General features: G+C 38.1%; 1 protein-coding gene across 1 annotated transcript in view; it reads right to left on the bottom strand.

The window, feature by feature from the left end:
• Nucleotides 1-273: 273 nt before the first annotated feature.
• LOC107704518 (KN motif and ankyrin repeat domain-containing protein 4-like) overlaps nt 274-17,655 on the bottom strand; it is a 50,816-nt gene continuing 33,434 nt past the window's right edge. Inside the window, exons 2-10 of the mRNA XM_016507454.1 lie at nt 12,956-13,023; nt 10,289-12,697; nt 8,447-8,540; nt 6,177-6,410; nt 4,550-4,634; nt 4,229-4,448; nt 3,586-3,728; nt 3,153-3,353; nt 274-1,096 (exon numbers count right to left, since the gene is read on the bottom strand). Coding sequence (XP_016362940.1) covers nt 983-1,096; nt 3,153-3,353; nt 3,586-3,728; nt 4,229-4,448; nt 4,550-4,634; nt 6,177-6,410; nt 8,447-8,540; nt 10,289-12,697; nt 12,956-12,971 — 3,516 coding nt within the window. The 5' untranslated portion in view covers nt 12,972-13,023 and the 3' untranslated portion in view covers nt 274-982. The remainder of the gene's footprint in view (nt 1,097-3,152; nt 3,354-3,585; nt 3,729-4,228; nt 4,449-4,549; nt 4,635-6,176; nt 6,411-8,446; nt 8,541-10,288; nt 12,698-12,955; nt 13,024-17,655) is intronic.

Below are 17,655 nucleotides of genomic sequence, written 5' to 3'. Positions count from 1 at the left end.
ATTTCTCTCCTGATTCAGATTAAACGTTTTCACTAATTTTAAGCAAAAAAATTAATGATGGATTTGTTTATTACAAACATGCATCTTTGCCCAACAGTTAATTGATGGTCTGGAGTCATGTGCATTATTGTGATGCTTTTATCAGCTGTTTGGACTCTCATTCTGACGGCACCCATTCACTGAAGGTGAAGTGAGCAAGTGATGTAATGCTAAATTTCTGCAAATCAGTTACAATTAAGAAACAAACTGATCTACATCTTGGATGGCCTGAAGGCGAGTACATTTTCAGCAAAATTTCATTTTTGCTTGAACTATTCCTTTAAAATAATTAAAACAAGCTTCTACTGTAAATCAGCATTCAAGGTTTTTTTTTCCTTTTTCAGTGCTTGGCTCTATGTTGGGGATTAAAGATGGGAGACATACTGGCAACACAATTGTGTGACTGTAAAACTCCATTCCTTGTTCCACCTGCAAAGGCAAGGAATGGTTTGGTACTGGGCCTGACCCAAAAACCCTCAAATAGGAAGACACATCAGGTTATAAGACAGGCCTTGGATACATCCCGGGGGAAATATTACAGAAAAGTGCAATAAAAAATAAATATAGTGAGTATCTGATCACTTCTTTTATAACATTCGTAGATTACGCTTGGTCGCCTCACAAAAATATAGTCACATTACCTGAAAATAGAAGGCCAAAACATGTAACAATGTACCATGCCTGCTAAATAGCTACAGTAGCTGTGCTTCAGGGCAAATGGGAACCTTCTGGGAAGTTTAGGGAAGCCCACCTTCCATAGCATCTTTGATTGGCGTACGGAAGTACATTTCTCATTGGCCGTTTCTCAAACAGAGAATCTGCGAATTACTGGTAAGTGCTGTCTCTCTACTGGTGACTGCTGGCCTGGTCAGCGAGTCAGGTCGAGGCGGTAGAAAGATGAATCTGGCAGAACCAGTTGGACATGAAGACAAGACCTTTGAACTCAGAGCGGAGCTGTAGGATCTGTGACCGTGGCTGGATCAGCGCGAGCTTTCAGAAGTTCAACCATGTCTGAGTGGGAAGCTTTCATGGCTACCGCCAGAGCTGTGTGTCCATCCTATTAGTGATAGAGGGAAAGAAATGAAATGTAAATGTTGCTGAAAGGCATGTTCGTGGTTTATGAAGGTGACAGCATGTCTCGCAACCTGGCCACGCTGGGATCTCCCTAATTTGTGTAGATCCTATTGTGATTGTTTGAAATGGACACACAGAGTAAGTATGCTTTTTCTTCTCTTACACTGAACAAAATTATAAACGCAACACTGTTGCAGCATGATAATGCACGGCCCCATGTTGCAAGGATCTGTACACAATTCCTGGAAGCTGAAAACGTCCCAGTTCTTGCATGGCCAGCATACTCACCGGACATGTCACCCACTGAGCATGTTTGGGATGCTCTGGATCGGCGTATACGACAGCGTGTTCCAATAGGCCTTTTGTGTATATAGAAAAAGTCTTAGATCTTTGAGTTCAGCTCATGCAAAATGGGGGCAAAAACAAAAGTGTTGCGTTTATAATTTTGTTCAGTGTATATGCACACTTATAGTTCTTTGTAACCCTATAAGAACAGACCTGTGATTAATATTTGGGTTGCAGTCCAGCTGAGAGCCACTGCATTAAATGTTTACATGATTAAAGATGCATTATTATGGCTTCACCAGCCTGTGGGACGGATTAAACTGTCAGATTCTGAGAAACTGTCATAACTGGCAAAAACACCCATTCTTTTTTCAAAAGGAAACAATATTGGAAAGTAAGTATTAGTATATTATATGTAAGTATTAAATACTCATCATCCAGATATTTTTGCAAATTAGGCAAAACACATCTGATATCAATAATTAAATATACACTGTTGTTCAAAAGTTTGGGGTCAGTAAGATTATTCGTTTTTTTGGTTTTTTAAATACTTTCATTCAGCAAGGGCACACTAAATTGCCAAGAAACAAAGGTCAAAATAAAAGATTTCTATTTCAAATTAATGCCTTTCTTTGAACTTTTTATTCATCAAATAATCCTGAAAAAATGTATTATGGTTTCCACAAAAATATTAAGCAGCACATCTATTTTCAACATTGATAATAATAAGTAATATTTCTTGAGCTCCAAATCAGCATATCAGAATGATTTCTGACTAATGGCACATGCATCAAGGGTTTCATAAAGATATTAAGTAGCACAACTGTTTTCAACATTGATAATAATAAGTAATATTTCTTGAGCACCGATTTAGCAAAATAAAATTATTTCTGAAGGATTGTGTGACACTAAAGACTGGAGTAATGGCTGCTAAAAAGTCAATTCTGCCATCCTAAGAAAAAATGTATTACATTTTAAAATATTAAAATAGAAAACGGCTATTTTAAATAGTAATATTTTTAAATCAAATAAATTGAGCATAAGAGACTTCTTTCAAAACACATAAAAATAATAATAATAATAATAATAATAATAAAAATAAAGAAAACCTTACTGAACCCAAACTTTTGAACGGTAGTGTATATATTTTTATTAGAAAAGATATTTTAACATACATGTAGTTATGTTAAAATATTTTTGCTAATAATAATATAAGAATACATTTTTCTTAATAATAATAAAAGCTAGACCCATGAATAGTAAATAACTAATAAATAAATAACTATTTAAAAAATCTGAAGTAACTACTTTTTACCATTGGGTGGCAGTGTTGCATTTCCTTGAAATCAAGTAAGCACTCAACTCATGGCTTGCCAGCTTCATGTGGCTCTTTTGTGAAAGCACTGAGGCTCATAGTCTCACGTTTTCACCAAAATTGCTCTTTAACATATTTCCAAATGTGTCAGAATTTATCTTATGTCTTGCACTTTGAAGTGTCACAAACTGTCAAAAGCACCTACACTTTAAAACATTTCTACCTACTTCAATTAAAAAAACATTGGTTACCATGACTTATTGATCACATAATTTCTACAATGTATTTTTCTAAAATGCATATGAAAAAGCAGAGTAGTAGGCCCGTCGAATTTCTAGTGTGGGAGTAAAAATGGAAAAATTCCTATTTTCAAGAATAGTATGGGAATGTAGTGTCCTCAGACTAAAAGGGGTGTTTTTAAATGCCGTGTCTCTCTCACCTTATCAGTGAGTGATATGTCACACTCTGGTCTGTCCAGCAGTGTTTTGGCTATCTCAGTATGGCCGTGCTCACAGGCACACATCAGAGCAGTGGATCCATCCTGGTCCTGTATGTTCACATCAGCACTGCAGTCCAGAAGAACCTGGGCCATCATTGTCCGGCCATGACTAACGGCAAGCATCAGTGCTGTCTGCCCTGACTAGTGTGGAGTAATAAAAAAAATCTTATTTACATAAAACAATCTTCATCATGCCATATAATCAAAGAAACAATGTACTAAATAACAGCTCATTGCTGCACTCAAAGAATTTGTACAAGATAAACCATTAAGAATGTAGTTGTCTGGTATAACAAATGTAAGTAGGCCTACATGAGTAACAAAATTGTGTGTTTTTGCAGTACAGGATATTGCGCTGTCTTGCTGTGTGTACCTGGCTGGCTCGAGCATTGATTTTGCCCATTCTCAATAGCTGCCGAGCCACCTCCATGTCCTCAGGGCTTTCTGCCGCAGTAAGAGCTGCCAACATTATAGCAGTGTAGCCAGCCTTGTTCTGGTGATCCACCTCACACAGTCCTAATGAATATAAAATTAAAGAGAACTTTGGTATATCCAATAGTTTGAAGTGAAAGCGAGTGAGAAACAGAAGATGAGAATTAAACACCATCTGTTTCCATTCTATAAAATAAATATATTGATACACACACAAAAGGTAAGAGTGGAAACTGCTACTATAAATGTAAAAATAATATAAAATTGCTATAAATGTAAAAACTTTAATTAGACAACAGACTGATATATCCAAACCAATTAATCAGCAATTTTTTGGACATTTTGGGATTATATAATCATGCCTGTTTAGCAGATAAACAGTAATGACATCTTATATTTCATAATATTAAGATTTCTTTGTATTTTTTTATTAAATTAAACAAATACTGCCATGCAGCTCTCTAGATTCTGGCATCTTGCTATCAAAAAACCCATATTGCCTGACTCCTACTTTAAATACTAATTAAAATGCTGATATTTCTTAGGTTCATCTTGTCTCAGGTATGAACATGCAGGTCTCTCACCGGTGTCTAGTAACAGCTTGACCACAGAGAAGTTGGAATGGGACACACTGTAGTGCAGTGCCATGTTTCCATTACCATCGGCCAGGTTTACTATATAGCGCAGCAGAGTGGGAGTGTGGTAGCCCACCTCCCTCAGGTACAGCGTGACCGTCTCTGCCTGAGAGTCCTTCTGACTGGACACGCGAAACCACTCCTGATATAACACCATCAGAACCTGCCTCTGAGATTCAACAGTCCAGAGTTAGCTCACTGAAGTACTTTAAAATTACATCTAGATTAAGGTGCATTTATTTTCAGCATTATTCAACATTAACTGCTTACCATGTCTTTATTTGGGGAAGCAACCTCAGCCATGCGATCTTTGAGGAAATGACAAGCAGCCATGAAGTTCTTATCAACTAACTCACTGCAATGACACAGATTTAGCTGTAACTTCTTATAAATAAATAACTTATCAAACTTATAAATAAATAGACAGGACATAGTGTCTTTTCTGCAGCCTAAAAAAAAAGAGATATTAAATCATGCATCAGTCTTTCAACTTCAGACGAATTATGTAAAATCACTGTCAAATACAGATTGGCTGCAGACCTGAGCCTCAATAGAATATCTGTATTTGATACATATGCAATAGAATGCAGTTTGGTAATTTGAATCTTGGTAACACAAGTTAAGAATGACTCGTATTAGACTGGCCTCTCAAGCAAATTGTTACCAATATTTAAATGGCATAAACATCTTCATTTGAATGACACAAACATCTTCATGTACTTCTAGCACATGCAAATTCTGGAAAAGTTCTGTAGCTTGAGTATGAATCATGTTTATAATTTTACATGATTCTGTATGTGTTTTTAGACCGTTGCATGTGTACTGGTGGGCCTAAGATTTTAAAATAATTTGAAAACATATTCCTTTGATGGCAAAGCTGAATTTTCAGCAGCCTTTACTTTAGTCTTCAGTGTCACATGATCCTTCAGAAATCATTCTGATATGCTGTTTTGGTGCTCAAGAAACATTTCTTATTATAAAGTTGTGCATTATTTTTGTGTAAACTGTGATACATATTTTAGAGATTCTTTTATGAATAGAAAGTTCAAAAGAACAGCATGTACTTGAATTAGAAATCCTTTGTAACCAAAAGAAAGGAAGAAAGAACGAAAGAAAGAAAGAAAAAGAAATCTTAGTCTACCCAAAGATTGACACTTTTGATACTATTAGATATTAATGGTTGGAACTAGTTGCAGAAGAATATTTGGTTTATTAATATTAACTTAGAACTAAAGCATGATATAAATGTATCTTTGTCTGGTGTATGAGAGTGCATGCTGATTAAATTTCAACATCATCAGCCATTTGTTTGTCTGCCAACTTTACTAAAACATCAGAAAATGTGAAAAATAAAAAAAGTATAATTACAGCATTCCCCTACCCCAAAATTATGAATATTATAATAAAAAAGGTGTTTTCATAATCATAAAAGAAGACCACACGCTCTGGTTTTCCCATACGGCCATGTAGCTTTAAAAGGTTCAGTCTTTTGTTGTGAAGCAGTCCTTTAAGTGGACCAGTGACTGGGCATATTTTCCAGAACAAAAGGCAGGATTGTGTCTGATTCATAACAGAGGCTCCTGCCTTGGGAAACATGCATGAAGGGTCACTGCACACTTTAATGTGTTAAGCCAACTCATATTATGAGCTACTGAGCTTTTCACACCAAGTTGAAAAGGTAAAGGGGACTAGCACAAATAAAAGTCCTGTGGATCTTCCTTACTCTTTGAAGGTTGGTCCATGACAGAGATGCCATTGAATGTAGAATATAATATAACTCTCATCAACTGAGCACTTAAGCCATAGGCACTTAGAAAAAAACTTTTATGAGTTACTTGTTGTTAGCAATAAGAAAAGTCACTCCAACCCCTCTTTTCACCACGGCCTTCCATCTCACCTGACAGGCTGCTCCTCCTGGGGATTCATGGCGGCCTGAGCAGCATCAGGCTCCTTAGAGCCCGCTGCCACCTCCGCTTGAACCCCATCACCTTGCTCCCCAGCAGCAGCAGCCTCCTCCTGGGCCGTTCCACTCTCCTCTCCCTGCTCCAACTCAGGCTCCGAGCTATCCACCTCCTCAACCTCGTCTTGATCCTCCTCCCCACTGGAGTCCTCACTGGAGGTGGTCTCATAGCTGGACACACAGATAACTTGAGTCAAGGGGGTTCTTTTAATAGTATCCCATTTTGCATTAGCAAACTTTTCTATGATCAGGATTTTATGTCAAACCTGTGTTTAGTTATGACAAATTGTATTTTATTTTATTTTATACCAGAACATTTTTAAACTATTTGGTTTACATTAATAAGATAAAAGGGTCTTTTAATCTATATTCTGCATAGTCCTTACTGCTAATGGCAAACAAATGTAATTTGTTGGTTGTGAATGGATGTGTAAAATTCTTGTGTTTATACAAGTTGTTCAAATGAGAGGGTCCTCTGTGGGGTCTGAGGGGTTCTTCTGTGTTGAGTCTGTCTGAATAACACCGCTCTTCATGGATGTTTTCAGAGGAATGGCATTCCCACAATTCCTCAGGGACATGGGTGAATGGAGGCCTATAGATGCAGGTCAGGTGACTATACATTTATTCGGGTGGTGAGTATGAGGGCCTCTTTTGAGTACTTCAGATCAGAGTCAAAGAGGCCATGCGTTGGTTGAGTGTTATGCTCTTCTGCTATCGTCTTAGTAATCAAGATTTCCAAATGTGATTAGTCTAATAGCTTTGCATATGGCTTATAAATAAGAGAATTGGACAGAAAATGAACATGCTGGGCAGCCAAAGGCAGCGATTCAGCGTTTTGATACTGCTGTTTGTGCTTGGCTGACAGCGCTAAATAACAGAATGAAATTATATTATGGTGGTTTGGGTCAAAACGGTGTGCAAATTCTGAAATCAACAGCTGTCATCGAACAACAGCAGTGCAGGGCCTCTCTCAGGATAATCACAGTCTATCAGACATAGACGCCATAGAAGCCAAATCTGCCAACACTCCCACACGGTCTGAGTCTTTTCAAATAATATTTCAAAACAGCAGTATAAATAAAAGGTCATACATGTATGTCACTTGATATTATTCACAACATAGATATTCCAGCATGTTTTGACATACTGATAAGATAAGGTCCTAACTTGTGTTTTGTTAACTAGTCATGCATATTAATGAATTAATTCTGAACTTTTCTGCTCAAGGAACCAGCATATTGCAGCATAACAAAATGGGTGCCAACTCCAGAAATATCTGATATGAGTAACTTAAACACCAGCAATTCATGGTACAGCACTACTGCAAGCGAAAAAATATATTTACAAAAATATGTTTGAAAATATATTTTATGTAAATGTATTTTCTACCAATATATTTTTGGCCATTTAAAAATAAATAAATGCATTTAATTTTTTTTTAAATGCTAAGCATTTAAATATATGTTTTATATAACTCTGTAGGCTCTCTGTAAGATTGGAAATGTACTTTCTTGCACCTGAAATAAATATTTTGGTAAAATGAAGGTTAAAAGTAAATATATTTTCAACATATTAAAAAATAAATAGATCAATACGAACTCCAAATTTATGTGCTAAAGAAATAGATCAGTTTAGCTGATTTTAGCTATTCCTTTCTGATCAGGCAGGCCAGCTGTTTGCCCAACTCTATCAGGATAATTATCTTATTGTTGAAGGCTGGTCAAATACAGCTGAGACAGAACCATCTCTGCTGGCAAGCTAAACAAATCATTCACCGGCGCACACAGCAACAGGCAGACAGACAGAGACACAGCAAGAGAGAGAGAGGGACAGAGAGAGGACTTTGTTCTTCGTGTCATCTCACTAGGCCTCACTCATCATGCAACAATAGCTCTGGCAGAAAGCAATGCCAACACCTCATGGCCCATTTCTAACAGAGCACTGTGATGAAGGATGAAACAGATTAAGGGATGCAAAGAGACAGGCCGGACATCTGATGTCATGGATGTTGATGAAATAGACGCTTCACATGAAAACACCAGCAATTGTGATTCTGGGGGAATTAGTAAATGTAAGGCATAACCTTCATTTTTGTCCCCCATTAGACTTTTAGGAGTTTTACACAGATGGCAGGTGATTTTATGAAAAGGAGTACCATCCATATAAACTATTTTGCTGCATGCAGATAAATATGCCAAAAAACTTACTCTCCATTTACGCCAACAAACTTCAAGTTCTTCTTCGCTCCCCCGTTGCCCTGTTTGTCAGGACAATCGTTCTTCTTCATGATGGATTTGAGGCCTGATATGGGGGAGATGGTCAGATATGTGAAAATGTAAGCCAAGTTTGCACCTGTTCATCATCCCTAGCACAAACGTAACTCTGCATAACGCAGTCCATTTGTCCAACCTGATATTACTTTTGAATGTCTTGAAATGCCTTTACCAGAAGTAATGTAAACAACAAAATGCTGAACCGTGCACTTGCTGTGCTCCACAGAGTGGGTAAGTCAGATGTACTCATTCATAATGTAGCACACCAAACTGTCAAAACAGTTGTTAGAGTCACAGAGGTACTTATATTTTAAAATAAATAAAAAGAGACCACCATTCTCACCTATACCACAAGAAATTCTCATCAGTCATGTGATCATAAAAGAGATTGAATAGTACAATGCATTTCTAGAGATTTGTTCCCTGTTTGTCTGAGATTGTTGAAGAGAACAGAGGTGTGTAACAACCAAAGGATCCAGTGGATTCAATTACAACAAAACACAAGACATCAAAGAGTTGAAAAGCTTCTGGGAATTAAAAAAAAAGCTCAAAAATTCCCATGAGATGGTGTGCATTCCCCAGGACACAACAAGATAAGTCTGGATCAAAATTAGCCTCAATTTAGTAAAACAAGTTGCTTTTAAGTGACCATAGTACAATATTCAGTGGAATTGCTCAAGAACATAATTAGAACAAAAGAGTATAATTAACTGTGGTTGCACAAATATCAATGGATGCCAGTATTTATGAGACCGCATCATTTTGCAAGCACTGTAATATGAGCCAGATGCTTTTAAACGGTCAACACACATCTCCTAAATTATCTTGGCATACAATAAGCAACTTCAATATGAATGTGCAATGCCACTGGGTCCCTGCATTGCAACAGACGGGTTTCTGTGCCACACATGCATGCATAATCAGGCAAAAATATACATATTTGAACTTATTATGTCAAGTTGACTTTCACATGTCTTTTAGCTCTTTAGATTGTCATCTCTAGCTCCCAAAACCTTCACTTCACACTCAGCAAGGTCTGTTTCACATATCTTGTAAGCAGAGTTTATTCAGATGTATGGGTCAACTTCTTATGTAGAACAGATTAAACTGGAATGTTTGCTAGTTATCAATGGACAACATGATGTCAATAGTATTTGTAAGTGCTTGAATGTAAAGTGTATTAACTGGGTAACACTTTAGTATAGGGACCAATTCTCACTACTAACTAGTTGCTTATTAGCATGTCTATTATTAACATATTGGCTGTTTATTAGTACTTATAAACACATATTCTGCATGATCATATTTTACATCCCTAATCCTACCAAATACCTGAATTTAACAACTACATGCCTTACTAACTATTAATAAGCAGCAAATTAGGAGTTTATTGAGGAAAAAGTCATAGTTAATGATTTGTTAATAGCAAGAATTGGACCTTAAAATAAAGTGTGGCCATGATGGTATAGTATTTGCATTTATTGTATGATTGGACAGAAACTGAAACATACAATTTTAATCTATTGACAGTATCTAGAATGTAAAACTTTTAACTTGAGAACCATAAAATTGGTTACGAATCCTTGAGGTTTGCAGAATAAATTCATATGGTTCATAGAATACTGATTTTTGTTTTTTTCTTAGTGTTGTAACATGGTTGACACTTGAACTAACCATCTACTGTAAGTCTAAGAGACAATCACATCAGTCATTATTATCTATTTATTGAGTGTACTGAGAAGGCACATGACTATATGGCGTGAAACCTAATCTTACCTGATTGTCGTGCAGCCCCTCCTTTCTGAACAGGTGAGTAAAAGGCAGACAGGGCACTGAGGGACCCTCTCAGGTGGCTTTGAATTGAGCTTATTTTGGAAGAATGAGGTTTCTGAGAGCTCTCTCCTTTCGCATCTTGGCCCCCACTTCCCAGGCTGGCCCACTGCTCATTAAGAAGGCCCTGTATACGATTAACAACCTGACCGATTGCAGCAGGAGAAGCTGTGGCTTCAGATGCCCTTTGAGACTGACGTTGGGGTTCCTGTCCTTGTGTTTCTCTTGGTTCCTGCTGTGTTTGCAAACCTGAAGTTCTTCCTTCTCTTGCTTTGTCTGTTACTGTGCTTTCAACAACTGGACTCTCCTTAGATTCAGTCTCTTGGACTGTGGGCTTAGGGACTTCATTTTCACTGCCCATAGTCTCAACCATGGCACTTTCTACCATGACATATTCTTCAGTGTCACTCTCTGCAACAACGATTTCACTGACTTTGGAATCTATAATCTGACTTGACACACTATCTTTGATATCACCCTCTTGTTCTTTGTCAGATTCTGTCTTCTCTAGCATTTCAGAGACCTGTTGACCACTGTTAACTTCTAGATTATCCTGGCCTTCAGTCTCCATTGCCTGGTCACACATGACAAGCTCAACCCCTACAATTTTCTCTGCTGTAGTGACTTGTGCTAATACTTCAATGTCTCGAGCTTCTACTATATTCGTCTGAGTGCTCGAGCATTTAGAGTCTGTTTCTTTGGGACCCTCAGCTGGTTGAGGTTCTGTTGCGATTCCTTTCTCCATGACACTTTTGTTGTCTGTACTGACTGATGCATCACATGTGACAACTGGTTCAGATAGCGGCTCTGTCTCGATAGGACCTTGAACTTTCTGCTCCTTCACTTGATCAATCAGTTCCTGTATTCTCTGATCCTTTCGTCGATTCTTATTCATCTGCTCTCTCAGCAAGGCATTTGTCTTTTCCAATTCACAACTGGCCTTGCTTAGACTCTCTTCCAAAGTTTTCAGTTTTGCTTCCAGATCCAGGTTAGTGAGAAGTTTCTGTTTAACAGGTTGGGCTATTGTAATTTCTTCAGTTGTAATTACACTTGGTCCCTCAACAGTCGCAGTGTCTTCTTGAGTGGATGTACATTCAGATGCAGCAACGGATTCCTCTGATTCTGAAATCCCTTGTGACTGCGTTGACTGTTTATCTTCTAACAACGTCTCTGATGATCTATCCTGCTTTTCTGCTTGCTCTGAAAGACTCTTTGATGCTTCTTCTTGAAGTGTAGACTCCTGCAAAAGTCCCTCTGCTTCATCTGGATCAGTAGGAGTTTCTGCTTTGTCTATGAGTATTACTGGGACAGACACTGGAGCTGGCACTTGTTCCTTCTCTGACTCTGTATCAGTTACTTTTTCAGACTCCTGCTCTACAATAACCTGCACCACAAGATTTTGTTCCTGTTGTTCTGTGGTTTTGTTGGACTGTACTGCTTGAACAATTTCAGGATCAGCTGCAGTATCCGTGTAAATGGAAGGAGCATCTTTCTTTTCACTTACAGCTGGAGGAACAGCACTGTCTTGCGCACCAGTTTGAGGAACCTCGCTCTTTTGCTCAGATTTGTGTTCTTGAATTCTTTGAAGCAGTTCTTCCCTCTCCGTTCTAAGAGAGCATATTTGAGCCCTCAACTCAGGGATGGTCCTGACTTGCTCTTCTAACTCCCGCACCCTTTTCAGTGCAGCTGTGATCTGTTGATGCAAGCTGGCCCTGTCCTGGGGAACACTGCCTCTCCTGTCACCTCCATCCGCTGGTCGAAAAAGCCTCTCAGCTGAGCCATTCTGCGATTGGGAACTCTGCTCATCAGTTGAATCTGAACCTTTCCTACGTGGAACATTAATAGGCATGCTGGAGGCTCTTAAAATGTGAGGCCTAACATTAAGGCCCATGGGCTGTTCGTTCTGAGATGAGGTCTGTACTTGAGACTCTTCTGCAGCCTTTGGTGAGGGGAGGTAAGCACTCCCAGGCATCTTTGACTGGCTGGCAGAGGAGCTTCCACTGGTCCTACTGCTACCACTAGTGGCATCACTGGCTTGGAACTCAAAAAGCTGCTGGACTTCAGTAACACGTGACTTGGGTTTGGACCCTAAAGTGGAAGTATTGGCCCATGTGTCTTTGGCTAGAGGTCGAGCGCCATGCCCAGGAAGGCTGAAGTTGCGTGGCAGTGTGCTGTACTTTGGGCCCCTGTTCTTGCGTTGGATGTGCACCCTCTTGATTGTGTTCCCTTTCTCTATGTCATCTACATACTTTAGGAAGTCCAGATCCAGGTGAAACCCATAGGGGGTCTCTACAGAATATGGCAGCTGTTTACGCTGTACTCCACTATCTGTGGCCTTGGAAGGAAAGCCATTTGCTGAAATACAAGGTACATATTACACATTTTGCATCCTCTCATTGTAATTCCAATTCAAGCAGCCATTGTATTATTGAGCATATGGAGCATAATTAGTCAAAACAACAAAACAGTTGATGATGTTATCACTGTGCACGGATTTGGAAGACATGAAATGCAAACACTTTTTTGCTGTCAACACTTGTATGAAGACAAGTGGAAGGAATATTTTTACACATTTAAAACTGGAAATGACAACAAACAGTCTGGCGCTCTTACCACTTTTCTTGTCCATTATTTTTGTTTTTGCAGTATCATGGGTGGAATCTGTTGTAAACACTGGAAACCTGTAGAAAGATCAAATGTACAGATCTAACATTATTTTTTATTAATCACTTAATGTATCAGTGACAACCATAATTATTTGTCAGTTCCTGTACAAATTATAATACTTACTTTCTGTGCAACATGACTTTAGATTATTTGTTTGTGCCATTTTACACCACACCACTATTAAAACCACAGTGACATTGTAATTCCATTCTGTTAAATTTACTCCAGATGGCTCACAGTTTATGTGGGGTTGATTTAAGCAATGGAAAACAATTTTACCATTTTAGATTTAGGATTCTTCAGGGGCTTACGTAAGGCCACTGATCAAAATACATCATGTTAATAAAAACTGAATACACCCTCAGGCTTCAGGTCTGCAGATCTACTTGCCGAATGTTCCCACTGTCCTATCTTGAAGTAATCTTAACTTATATAAATGTGGCAAGAAAACATACTGCAGGCAAAAGACAATCTCGCTTGACTATAAGAAAACTAACTGCTGTCTTTGATTTAGCGTGGGAATAACTACTTTTCAGCAGTCACTAAAGATCACTAAAATTTTTGTTATTCTGAAACAACACCATACTGTAGGTTGACCTTTAAGCTTTTTAACAATAATATAATCTATTGTGTATGATTACAGTGCAATTTGTAAATGAATAGTATTCAATAGAGCTCTTTAGATGTAATTATATAGTCAAAATATACAGGAAATGTGAACCTTCTGGTGAAGATAGTCCTTTTCAAACCTTTTGCTTTAATCAAACCATAGTCAAACCCCTCAGGGCATGTTTGCAGATCTTAACTATGTACTGAACTTAAGGGAGAAAGATTACTCAAAGATGTGTCATCTGGCTCTGATTTCAATGTTGTAATCTGAGCCAAAGGCATGGAATTTAGACAGGTTGGAAAATGATTTTCTTCAAAGTTGCTATTCGACGATGTTTCATGAAATCTGGATCATTGGCTGGCTGCTGGATATCCAGATCTGAACAAACCGGCAGAGAAAAAACTTTGACCACTTGAAGCTAAATTTACAACAACATTTTCACTATGCACCATCAAGAACAGAGCCTTCTGATGAAGTTGTTTGTACCTGTTGGAGATATGCATTTCACAAGTACAAGCAAGGATAGAAATATGCCTCGGATGCTTTTTAGAAATGGGCTTTGAGCCATGGTTTGGTTGAAAAGTCAAGCGCTAAACATTCTGAAGCCAAGTGGTATAACAGAGTGCCAACACAGCATTTGGTGATCAGACCATCAATCAGCTAGCTCCCATGATTTCCGTTCACAACACATTTACTTTAGAAAATAATGTTTTAAAATTGATGCTACCGTGAAAGAGAAACAGAGTGGTGTAGCATAGGGGTTATAGCTCTAGGGATGCAATCAGAAGGTTGCTGGTTTGGTCACCACAAAGACCAAGCCATGACCAATGATTGTTGTGGCCTTGAGCAAGGCATTTAAACCCAGGCTGATCCAGGGGGACTGAACTTTTAGTAAGTGTACTGTAAAGTTTGTTCGGATAAGAATGCCTACATCAATGGTTCTCAACTGGTTTTACTTCAGGACAAATGTTTTGTATTTGACATCAAGAGGAAAATTGGAGAAAAGTCATACAAAAGTTTAAAAAAATTACAGAAATGTTGTAACTGAAACTAAGTTATTGGCATAGGTTTCATCATGGTTTTTGAGGATGAGGGTATGCCATATGACATGCCCATGCTGGCATCTGCCTAATCTGGATACGGAAATTGAAATACTGCGTTAGACTTGGCATCTATTAAGAATATCATTCTTAGATGTCATAATGCTGTGTTAAAGTGTTGTTGCTAGAATTGTAATTAATGAAATATTGAGCATCTTAATTAGACTCCTTAGTGTACAACCAGCCTGCATTTATCCTCAGGTTTCAAGGTAAAACCCCATAATAATGTGAGTCTTAGCTTGACTGACAGCTAAATCCCCAGAATCCGACACACTGCAGCAAGCATGGAAAATGTACAGCTTCTTAAGTACTCCTGGAGAAGAAAGGAACAAGGCAGGGACGGCAGGGGATAAGGGGCATCCCCAACCTAAGAAATGTTTAATGTGATTCAAATACACTGTCTGTCGTTGAGTCTTAATTAGCCAGAGCTGGAATGCAGCTGGTAATTGCTGAGTAAAGTGAGGCCTAGCCACTTGTCAATTATCCACATGGAACCGAAGAACACAACACTGCCTATTTAATTAGATACTGAAAAAGAGAGAGAGTGAATAAGTTAAGAAGCAAGTGGGAGAGAGAGATAAAAGAAGATGGCAAATCATGGCCACTGGAGAGAAATTACTTTAATAAGAAGACTTTCATACAATCCTCTATTGGCCTCATTTGCAGGAATATGTTTTAACTTAGTGGTGATATTAGGCTATTTGAGTGAGTACATCTCAAGACTTCATGTTTCTAGTTTGTTTCAAGATCGCCTTTCTTTTGAAAGATAGTTTGTTGTGAACCAAATGTTTAGAATCAACTGTTTCCATTGCACCCTGAAAAATTATTAAATTTGATTGCAATACCCCATGGCATGCATTATATTAATTTAATTGGTTGACCTTTTGTATCCTGCTTTAGCTCACAGATAACCCAACGGACCATGTACTGGTGAGCTATAATGGAAAGTCACTGTTTATTTAACAATTCACAGCAGATTTAATTCAATATAACTAATCAAATTGCAGTGAAGGAGCGGAAGTGAGAGAAGGAAATCAATCTCATTTGCTGTCTTTGTAACTGTGTAGGCGCAAAATGCACACAAACGCGCACACACACAAACCACCTGCAACCCTAAAAGCTCAGCATCTACTGCTGATTAGGAGTGCTGAAGCCTTGAAAAGAAATCGAACCAAACAGAGCCAAAGGCAGCAGAAACCACTTGAAAAGCCAACAAAACAACATCTGTGGGCATTCTCAAGGCATGCCAGCTGGACAAGCAGGGAAAGATTGTTAATATTCCACATGCCTGTTATTCATGATCCTCAACATAACCCTGAGATTTCAGGTCTGAGAACACACAGATTCAATATTTTCCCACCAAAATTGATGACAACTTAAGGAATTTAAGACATAAGCAACTGTTTTTTTCATTACCGGGCATTTTGACCAAGATGTTCCTTTGATCGTTACAGGCACAGCTGCATTGCGAGACGCTGGCAATCTTCACAAAGCATGTGCGCAAATATACGCATGAGCATCTGAAAGCAGATAGCAGAGACCCACATATAACATGCTGGGGGAAAAAGATATTGTGGCCACAATTAAAAATTAAATCCCACGGCTTGTTAATTTGTTCCTTCATTTCAAGTACTAATATGTTCCCTTGTCAAACTAAATTAAAACGAGGGAACAGTTTATTACAACTTATCCCCAATTTAACTAAAACGAGAATGCATTAATAACATGTGGCCATGAATAAATAAGTTGTGGGTGAACTAATACTTCATTTGTGGCCACAATATCTCTTTTTTTTCTGCTTGTCGTGCATGGCTTCACAGTATAGCACGCGGGAATCAAATTAAGTCTGTATAATATTTTTGACATACCTATTACTTTAATATTATTGCATTTTCTACAATTAGTTCCAGTACTCCAATTTGATTGGTTGAACAGTGCCAACAAAATAGGACTTTTCTAGGTTTTTGTTTGCACATTCCACACAGACTGTCTAGCTACAGGTTACGCCAGTAGGTGGCAACAAGTCACTTGCTGTATCCGAATGCCTACTTCCATACTATACAGAAAGTAAAAAAACAGTACACCAAAAGAATAGTAAGTCTGAATTCATACTATTCAAAAAATGAAAGTATGCGAAATGTACCTGGATGGCCTATTACTTCTGCAGAGATTCCGGAGTGTGCATTCAATAGACACATTATGTTGATGTTCATGTCTTTCTTTCTTCAGTTGCAAAGAAATTATTTTTTTGGAGGAAAACATTCAAGGATTTTTATCTATAGTGGACTTTAATGGAGGCCCCACGGGTTTAAGGTCCAAATTGCAGCTTCAATACAGCTTCAAAGTGCTGTCCCAGCTGAGGAATATAGTGAAAATAGCGAAATGATTGGTCATTTTCTAAAAAAAAAATACTAATAATTTATTTACTTTTTAACCACAAACGCTCTTACAATAGCTCTGCGATGCGCAATGTGCGATTTCACGCATTACGTAATCACGTTGGAAAGGACACATGCGGTTAGTTCTTCGTCTGTGTACTTTGGTTCAAAAAGGTAGGGTAGGGCGAAACACTCCCCTCATTTTCTACTCCAACTTCACACTTGAACAGTAACTCAGTCATTCTTGAGACATGGGACAAAACAGGCCCAGCAAGGGTAACTGCTATTAGCTTTAAAAAATACAAATATTTTAAATTTTAAATGTCATGAGGGATGAATAATATAATGTATTTAACACAATTATCACCTTCAATTTAATTTTCTCATTATTATACCAAATCTGTGTTTCTTAATGTCCTCTCACTACGTCTAAAACAGTGTGTCCACAGAGAAGGGTTCAATCATTCATATGCAATAAAATGGATAAAAATGTTTTTTTAATGATGAGAAACAGCTTGTTTTATCAAAAGCAACACTTAATAATATCTCCTATCAAAG

The sequence above is a fragment of the Sinocyclocheilus anshuiensis genome, unplaced genomic scaffold (genome assembly GCF_001515605.1).
Source record: "Sinocyclocheilus anshuiensis isolate Anshui unplaced genomic scaffold, SAMN03320099.WGS_v1.1 scaffold1538, whole genome shotgun sequence".
Classification (NCBI taxonomy): domain Eukaryota; kingdom Metazoa; phylum Chordata; class Actinopteri; order Cypriniformes; family Cyprinidae; genus Sinocyclocheilus; species Sinocyclocheilus anshuiensis.
The sequence above is the reverse complement of the archived record's forward strand: the minus strand, read 5'-3'. Positions and strand labels throughout refer to the sequence as shown.